The 10,176-nt window shown below is 42.4% G+C and overlaps 1 protein-coding gene across 1 annotated transcript in view; it reads right to left on the reverse strand.

Annotated features, from left to right (window-relative positions):
* Positions 1-6,609, reverse strand: part of raver2 (ribonucleoprotein, PTB-binding 2) — a gene marked incomplete at both ends in the record, with an annotated part of 79,632 nt that extends 73,023 nt beyond the window's left edge. Inside the window, one exon of the mRNA XM_083970880.1 lies at positions 6,331-6,609. Within this exon, the coding sequence (XP_083827006.1) occupies positions 6,331-6,609 (279 nt within the window). The remainder of the gene's footprint in view (positions 1-6,330) is intronic.
* Positions 6,610-10,176: the final 3,567 nt, after the last annotated feature.

Raw genomic sequence — 10,176 nt, forward strand, 5'->3', positions numbered from 1 at the left:
TGGCTGCACACACAGCCCTGCATGCCGTTCTCTCTCCTCATTGGATAAAAACTGTAGGATACGATAAATGTTTTCTCCTCGACTCAGAGCAGAGCAGAGGGACTGAGAGACCCGTGTTTCAGACCAAACACTCTATGTAAGTGATTGCTGTCGGAAGATATAACTATTTAAGACTTATATTAACACAAATATATCACTTACTTCTGCTTTAACTCATTTTCATATCAACAAACTAAATCTCTTGTCACAAATTCACAAAAATATATTTGCCCTTTGTTTTATATGATGAAAAACTTACACAGCATTTTGGCCTCTAGTAATTGTGATGGACAAACACTTATATACATGTAAATATATATAATGTTCCTGTTCATGTGACACAGAATCTGTTTGCACTCCATTAAAAAAAGAAGCATATAATGGAGGCATTTTTGTCTTTTTTCATTCTTTTTTCTGACAGAATGACAGTCCAGTGGGTAGAATAAAACTCCTACAGAAGGATGGAGGGCTTCATTGTGTTAGTTTCTACTGTGCCATCAGCATCTTGCAGAGAAATCGAACCTGTCAGACGGAGGAGCATTGTGCAGTTTTTACACTCTTTAGGCTACACTTGCGGGATTTACTCTGAGGTGTTTGCCACTGACTGAATTTTATTTTGCTGTTCCGACTCAAATGTACAAGGTCAGTCAGTTTCTGAACTTGATTGCACAGTCCCACTTCTTGAGTGTACTCAGTGGGTTTTGATCAATGTGGACCATTATGTCTACTCTCCCATCCCCTTCGCAGGAAAGTTGAAATCTGCAGGTCAGGCACATGTCAAAACAAACCCTCCCGCAGTTCATTATGTCACCGTCACTTCCAAAAATCGCACTAATTTCCCGTCCTAATTTGTGTATTGAAGGCGTCACATCCTATTTCTGTAGTCTGGGCTGCTCCTACGTGAGCACTGAGGGTGCAGAACCCCAGTAAACAGGGACCAGCAGGATCCTGATCTACTAACAGTGTCAAACTCCCTTCGGCTCAATCTCACACTAACACATCCACACACGACTACGGCAGCAGCTGTGAACAGCAGGCGCTCATGGCTTGCAAAGTCCAATCAGAATCTAACCAGCACTGTGAGAGAATGGAAATAGAGAGACTGGTGACAAGACATTTTCTGATTAGAAGTTAAAATGGCTCTTCCGAATGAAGCTGTATAATGTAATTCCACTAAAAAGCCTCTCGCACACAAAATCTTCATTTCTCCTTATCCTTTTATTCAATTTTCCACCTCATTCTCCCATTCTCTGTGCTAGGTTACTGATGAACCCTCAGTACAACTCCTGCTTCCCACCTACTGTACCAACCAATTGGATTACAGGTTATCAAAAACATCTAGGTGAGTGAAAATTAAGAAATAGATAATTGAATATCAGGATCAATTACTCAAAGATGAGTCAGGTGGAAAAGGGAAATGCTCTGGGGTCACTTTACTGTCTATCAAGTTACTCCTGTACAGTAGAGTCATACAAATTCAAAAAGCGCCTTCATATCTTTACAGAGGTTCAAAAGGACAATCCAGATGTGTATCTAATCTGCTCTATCTTCAAAAAATACGAGACATCTTTGACCCAGTGAGAAAAGGACAGAGGAGTGTGTTGCTTCCATTTCAAGAAGGACAAAATATCTTGGAAGGATGTGATGAAGGCTGTGACCACACAGGTTTTATTTGCTAAGAGAGTACAGCACTCCTTTGACATTAAACCAAGGGCAGCACAGACTGGTTCGGGGTCAAATGGGATTTCAAACATTTCGCTAAAAGCTTTAAAAAATAGAAAAAGAAAATAAAAAAAAGAAAAAGAAAGAAAGGGATGGAGAGATTTGTACACAAGCAGAGCTTGGGCATCAGGTCTGCTAGGCAGCCTCTACAACAAGAGTCAGATGAATGAATGTTTCCCAATCTAGGATTAGTTAAAGGAACTCTCTACAGCACTTTCAGTTGCATTAAGCCATGTTTAGCAAATGTGTGTCTAAGAGTCTAAGAGAGTCCCATTGGTCATCTGTTAAAAACCACTCCAAGAGGCTATTTTTAAATATTCAGTGGAGTATGGATCGATGTTGTTAATGAGCTCATAAATCTGCAACATCAGCCTGAATTCAACTTAAGGATATAGTGGACATTTGGTTGTTACTTGGAAATAAATTAGTCTGCCATGGATTTTGCAAACATTTTCCATACCATGATATATCCTGAAAACAGACTCTTATCAATATCATTGTATTAAATATAAACCGCAACACCATCACCAATGTGGTTCAGTACCATATTCTAACTCCAGCCAAGTTCATTACTTCACCTGCATGAAGTCACCTACTGTACAAGTTTGAGCCTTGGCCAAAGTGTGCCCCATAATGATTTAATAAAAAGCCTGTATTAACTTGTTAATTTGTCCTGGTTGTACAAACAGTCAGCCCAACAGGTGCAGCTTGAGCGCCCGCGGGACAAGTGTGACACAAACATCTGCAAACCTCTGAGGTGGTAGAGTAAATGGCTAAATCACAACAATGTGTGCGCGCCACACACAGGCACAAAAGTGATGAAGGTGATGAAGGCTGCCCACTGCTGGGGGGGACAGACTTCATGAACATCTGCTACTGACACGCGCACGTCACAGCATGCGAGGCGAGAAGAGGAAGTGGGTGGAAAGAGAACAGCTCAGGCGCACACTGCTTTGTCACATTTACATGTATTTGTGTTTACCTGTTCATATGCAAATAAAAGTACACACACACACACGCACAGCCTCCTGTTCAAAAGGAAAAAAATATGTATACATATAGGCATCCAAGGCTTTGTCTATTTCTAAGACACTGAATCATTTGGAAACTTGGAAGTCCTTGGAAGCTCATCTCCTTTCCATGCAACACACACTACCCTCATTCATTTTTACCTACTGCATCTGAAAATATGTTTTTCACTACACTTAGCCTACATTTTATGAAGTTCATTTTCATTTGTTTTGAAATCTAAGAAAGAGTCTGGGTGAAGAGTTGGGGCAAAGTCTTAGCTCCAAACTTTAAAAACTAAAAGGCTGAAAAACAAACTCAGTAGAAACACTTCCAACTAGTTTGTCTACTCTGCATGTCCAAGGTTGAGGTCTGATAGTTGGACTCCCTCTCAACACTAAAAAAATCTCTTGTCCGCCTCCCGCTAATGACTCTTTTTTCTTACTGGTTTAGATTTCATGAATATGGCATCAAGAATTTTGAGATCATTAACTTTGCACTTGGTACTTCTGGTATTTGGAGGAAATAGCTCATGAAACATACAGTAAGTAAGTCACAACTGTTTTTCTCAAACAGGTTGCAGGTTTATGCATAAATCAGTCTGCAGTGCACTGCTGCTGCAAACAAAAAGTGATTTTAGGTCAACTGAGTCTTTGTGTTTTAGTCATTAATAATTGTATTTCCTTATAAATGTTAGGCTATCTATTATTGTCCATCTGTGTACAGTGTGTTTGAATGTCTCTGTGTGTGCATCTTCCTGGCTGCAAAGCCATTTTCCCTGTTTGGGACATTGACTTGCAAATGTTGAAACCTTGAATCAATTTGCTTCAACAACAGATTTGGATTCAATTGTGGATTTCCATTCAGTAAGATAAGATGCTACTGAAGTGAACCCCACTGATTTAATAAAACAGTACTGAATTAGAAATGCTAATGATGCTGATGGTCTCAACTTGTCAACATCAAAAAAGAACAGAAATCCAACTCTTTGAAAATGGTTCTTCTTGCTTGTCCCTCAGTCACCTCTCCTTTTCTCTATTCTTTCTTCTTTTATCCCTCATTCATTTCCTCTCATCTCATCCAGCTCTTCTGACTTATTGTCCATACTGCACTTTTTCCTCCCTCAACTTCCCCCTGAGATGAGCACTATCAGCAGAGCCATACCTCTGAAACAGTGCACTCACTATACACTCCAAACACACACACACACACACACGCTCTTTAATATAGTGTTCACTAATGGGGCAGCCGGTATGACGGGAATGGGAGATGAGTCGGCTGGACCTTGTTGAGTCCATCAGACGGGTTATGTAAGACAGTGACGAGGACTTTCCTTCACCATAAATCTATAACTGTATGGAAGATACTCCAGTGTCAACACCTGCACTATGAATATAACTGGATTCCAGAGCTGGACCAAGCGAGAGTTGCTATAACCTTTTGCACTACTGAGACGTTGTGTATGAATATGAAATACTAACTGATTAGCGTTACAGATCAATCTTGATTATTGTTTTGATTAATTAATTTAGCATTTTGTCTGCAAAATGTCAGAGTGTAATGAAAAATGCCAATCACAACTTCCAAGAGCCCAAAGAGACTTTTTCATGACTAGTCAACTATTGGTAATGACAAATTCATTCAGAATGATTGAAAACAGAAAAGCAGGAAATCTCCACACTGTGGATACCGGAATAAGAAAAAATCACTTTATTCTAATAAAAGACTTCACAAATTTGTATCTTTTATATTCCATAACTGATTAATCAACTAATCATTGAACTGATACGCAGCCTTTCAGGCAGAAATGAACAGCAGCACACGGACCATTTTGAACCACAATCCAGCACTGAAAAGACAGTGTTAATCACCTATTTTTCTGCTATTGATCTTTGTTAACTGTTCATTTCTGTCTCGCTAGCCGAGTTCTCTCCGAGCAGATCCATAGACTGATATGCCAATTCAACAGTATCACTACCAGTCAGTAACTCGCTCTGTGTAATGTCAAAGAGTGTGAACTTCCCCTTTTAAAGGGATAGATTTACGTTACGTTCAGCTGGGCAGATTTCATGCAGCTCTGCTCTCCGGCTGCTCTGCTCAGGCTCACTAAACATATCACGCTCCATCTGACACATGAATAATGTGGAAAATACAGCAAGAGAAATTCCACTTCTGTTGCTTCACCTGATCCAAGTGACTTTTTCCTCTCTCCCTCTCTCCCCTCTGTTTCTCATTTCTCAAACACACCACGCATTCGCAATTCGCACTCACTCTCCCTCTCTCCCTCTTACACACATTAACTGCACACAAACACCAGGCAGAGAGCTGGCTCTCCTTGGCAGCGTGCCTCTTTCTAAGAATGTTTAGTGCTACAACCCTGAAGGAACACACCACCATCAGTAGCGCCTTCCCCGTTGCAGACTCATGAAGCCTTGCATGCTGACACAAGTGATGAATCACACTTAGAAGGAATCAAAAAGGTCATGAAGTTATAAACGGTGAAGTCACTCTGCGGTCTTTGACAAGAAACATGCATATGAGATTCTTGGGTGTACAACAAACACAGAAGATTAAGTGACTGAGCTGCTTTCGCCTCCAGCAAAGGAATCTGACTATAGCTAAGTGTTAACAACGAGTCAGAAGTCATGGATTCCACCTGTCATATCTTAAAAACATCAATGAGTTAGCCGCACAAGCTGTCACTCTTTTTACATTGACAGCAGAAGCACAGCTGAGATACACTGTATCATATGCAATATAAGTTACTCAGTCAGATAAAAGAGAAAGAAAAAGGCAAGACAACAACAGCTACATGACAATGGTAAACCAAATGTAGATTAAGGCACTGTAAGGCACTGAAGTACTGAAATGAAAATGTGTGTTCATCCCCCTCTACCTCATGAAACACACATACATTTTTGATGTAAATAGAGGTGCATGAACACATTTCATTCATCCTGAAATGGTGGGTAAACCAATGTGCATATGTTACAGAATGATCAATCTCAATGCCTTATGTTTCTAAATGTGATGCATTATGCTCATTGATGCTGTTCATGGTTTGTTTAGACAAACATTAAATTGTTTATCTCCCCTTTTGTGATCTGTCATACTCTTGGGTGTCGGTGTGTGAACTGTCCTTTGTGTTGCTACCAACTACTGAACGCAACTTTCACTTTTTTTTTTAGCATTAGAGTGATGGTGTGCAAGTACAAATTTACAACACACCCATTGCAAGCCATTGATCCCAGAGAACCCATCAAATAAAAACTATTATGTGGATCCATAGAGATGTGGCTTGGAAAAGTGGTTAAAATAGTGGGTAATGGTCATTTTTAGGTCACTCTGCCCCAGTATCACAAGAACCACCCAGACAGGTTCCCATAAACATGATTTAATACAGATTAAACATCCTGAAAAGTACGGCTGTCAGTGCAAACTAAACTGATGAACCCCACAGACGCGCACCGAGTCTGAATGCGCGCAGAAAAAAAAAACTGAAAACTCACTGACCCTCGCTACTTTTCCCCCAGTTTCTCCCCAGTGTGAACTAACGTGTACCTGGTTGGTGGTGTCAGGCGGCAGGTTCTTAATGAGGATTTTCCTCCTGTTGCTCAGCTCCTGGCGAGTTTTGGCCAGCCTCCTCTCGATCTCCTCCGGCTCCAGGTCCGGCAGGTCGTGGAAACTAATCCCCTGCTCGGAGGACTGCTGCGCCGCCGTCGCCGCCTCTACATCCTCGGGCTGCCGGTTCTCGGGGCTGTCCATCTCCGGGGAAAGTGCGCTCTCCCGGGCTAGAGAAGAGTGAACGCTCGGCGGCTGGATGGATGAGGCTGCCGCCATCTTGGGTAGCTGAGGGAAAAGTGTGAGAGGAGAGAGAGAGATAGAGAGAGAGAGAGAGGGAGGGAGAGAGAGAGAGAGCAGGTGGGAGGTGTGTGTGTTAGTAAAAGAGAGAAAGAGCGAGAGGAATAAAACAGCCCGAATAAAACCGAAACGACAGTTTCGATTCCCAAAGTACACATGCCGGAACAAAATATTTTCATTTACTAAGGCATTTTTCTTATATTCTTCCTGGTAATTAAATAATAGTTCTTATCTTTAAACTTGTGCAGTCATGTTTTGCTTGTTGTGTTGCAGCTTAGCCTACTGTTTGCAGATGGCTGCTTCTGCACAGTGAAGCAGAGGGTTACAGGATGCACGAGCTAATGGATGAAAACACTTGTTTATTATGGGCAGTTTGTTGCTCGCATGGCTCCGAGCATTACAGTTATGTCGAGCTGCACCTCGGACTACAGGCGACCCCAGCTGTCTGCTGAATGTATAGGAGGCAGCCCATTAAGACCCGTGAATACAGTCCCATCAAACTAATGTGAGTCTCTCATTTATTGGTAAGGTAAGTGACTAACTACTGTGGAAGTTGGTTGATTTTTTTTGGCTGTGGCATCATTCATTTGAATTTGTGTCACTTCTTTAGAACAACAAGAAGTGAATCATCCACTTGCTGAGAAGTGTAGTGCTTAATGCTCTAAGTGCATTGTAGAGGACTGCATTGATTTTGGTACAAGTTTCCACAATATTGTGCATTTGGATACAAAGAGGAACTCAGTTCTTATTTCTGTCCTGTAGCCCAATTAACACATTTCTTCTTTTGGTCAAAGACAGGGAGAAAGACATTCATTGGAGGATATCTCAAAACCACCAGAGCTTTCCTGTTTCCCATGTGCATAATGTGACCATGAATGGCTGTGTGCCTTCCCTCCTTTCTGCCCAAGTCATCCAGTGAATGCCAACCAAGCCTGCCTGCCTGCCTGCCTGCCTGCCCACCGTGGGTGGAAAGCTGCTCCTGGCAAACACAAGGGGAACAGAGCTCCCTGCCGAGTCCTCACAATGCCTATGTAGCTTCCGCAGGCTGCACGAGTCTCTGACAGACACACACACACACGCACGCACACACTTTGCATACTCACTCTCATAGGATGCATTCACACTCGTGTAGAAACACAAACATGTCAACAAGCACACATCAACCCACTTAGGAAATATTTAGAGCGCTATTATGCAGGGGCCTGTTAAGAGACGGTGAAATCATCCTCCATCATCCAAACTCCATGTTCTCTCTCGCCATCTGTGTGAAGCGCTTCTTGGCAAATCAGAGTCCAGACAATCCCAGTTGTCAGTGGGTGAAAATGATCTTGCATTGCCAAGCGGCTGAAGCAGTGCAACTGAAACACAGACTGTATGTGGACCTTTTGTATGAATATTTCAATAAAGCTTAGAGTCCAGAGCAGTAAGGCCAAAGGAAAGGACCATTTGTGTAATTTCACGCAGACGTAATGGAGGATAAAAGTGGTTGTTTTTGTTTTTCCTGTGAAAGACTCCACACGTTCATGAATAGTTGAATGCTACAAATCTCAGTCATCCTCCACATGAAAAGGTTACAAACGCTCTCCCCCGAATAATATACAACCAATCTTTAATTGTATTGATTGAAAATGTTATTTCAGCAGGCAGCACTAGTAGCGGGAAGTACTTGTGAAAACAGACCGCAGAGCTGGGCATTCATCTATCAGTTGATCAACAGCAAACAAACCATTTGGTTATTTATTTCAGTAATTTCTCCAGTGACGGTTGCCAAACATACTCTGGTTCCAGCTCCTCAGATACCACTGCCTTACTGTGTGATAGTGAACTGAACGCTGTATCCTTGGATGTTAAAGATGCAATCTACTTTGCTTTTGAGAGGAAATTTTTACTCTTAAACTATTACTCAGCTTTGACAGACACATTTTAGTTGCATTAGTTGCTCTAATGGACATTTTAAGGGTCAATATGATAGTTGATATCATGGGCTTCTGTCTGTTTGTTCTGTTAAGACCCTGACCCATATGCACAATATAACAAGCACTACAAAACCCTGACAAACAAGAATCTCACATGCAGCCATGTCCAACAAATTGTGCAATCACCTGAAACAAAAGATATTTTTTATACTTTACACTGAAAAGATGTCGGGCTTTGATTTATCTGCAGCTCATTCAATAGTGGGTGCCTGCTGACAGATTGGGGGACATGAATCATTGAGCAGTGGTTCTCTGAAGAGACAGCATGGACTTGCTTGTCACTTGCACAGGCTGATTTCGGAGACGCGTGAATCACTCCACTAAGTGCTAAACAACATTTCCATGAGAGAACAATTAATTTGTTCTCTCAGTCCCCCTGGCACGCGTACATGCCAGAGCTGTGCTACAGTCAGGGACACACTCCAATAAACACACACGCATTAACTCATGTCAGTCGACGACAGCCGTCCTGCACAGTTACACAAACTCTGTGCCTTTTAAGTGTTTTACCTATGCGCGAGTCGAACCCCCACCCACCCCAATAATGGTTGGCTCTGCTTCGCAAACCAAGGGAAAAAATAGATGTTAGTCCCTCTCCATCTAAAAACACAAGAGCCCTGCTGGTGCTTCAGCGTGTCAGCCAGTGATTCACAGCCCTTTTGGAGTGGGTGGGAGTAGAGAGGAGAGGAGAAGAAAGCGGGAAAATGTTCACCGCTGCTCACTGGGACTGAGAGTGTGAGGGCGTGGGTGGGCAGAGTGGCTGAACAGGCGATGCAGGCACCTGGGATGAGCTCGGTGGGCGTGAGCATGGGATGAGAGGGTAGGAGAGGGATGTAAGAGTTGGTTGGAGGGGGGGTGAACCCTAAATGGCAAAGTGGTTCATTGTGCATGGGAGTTGACGGTGAGCTGAGTGCATATCCTGTGTGACTGTGCAATGTGATTATGGACAAATCCTGTCAGAGATGCAGAAGCAGATGTAGGAAAATGAGCTGCATGTGGCTCTCCTTCCATTTATGTTATCATATCATACATGATAACAAATGCAGTGTGTTGGTGATGGTGGTAGTGGCAGCAGCATGGCTTCCTTTCTCTTGCAGCACAGAAGAGATAAAGGGACATGTGACCTACTAAAAACAGCTGACCTGAACCCACGGGGACAATATGCACAAGAGTTCCCTGTCCAATTCATGTCCTAATTACAGTGGTCATAAGCATACCTCTAAATCAGTGTGTCAGGGAGGCTCCTTTTATGTGGCAGGCAAATGAGTCAGTAATGAGAAAGTTGCATCTATACACTCTGTCTGATTTCAACCTAAGTGTACGTCCCCTATTCAATGTGGTAAACAAGGAGGTACAGTAATAGTGTACAGTTGCGAGTTGATCTCATCATTGAATTCCTCTGAAACATATTTTGCTGTACGGTTCAAGCTATGTTTTCAGCTGTTGCGCACATTTTCCACACATATCTAGCAAAGCCCACATGATAGGATAGAAAGCGCCGTCAGTCAAACTGATTTCAAAGTTCTATAAATTGCTATCATGCAAGACTTAAGATGATCACAGTGCGAAC

The sequence above is a fragment of the Trachurus trachurus genome, assembly GCF_905171665.1.
Source record: "Trachurus trachurus genome assembly, chromosome: 4".
NCBI lineage: Eukaryota > Metazoa > Chordata > Actinopteri > Carangiformes > Carangidae > Trachurus > Trachurus trachurus.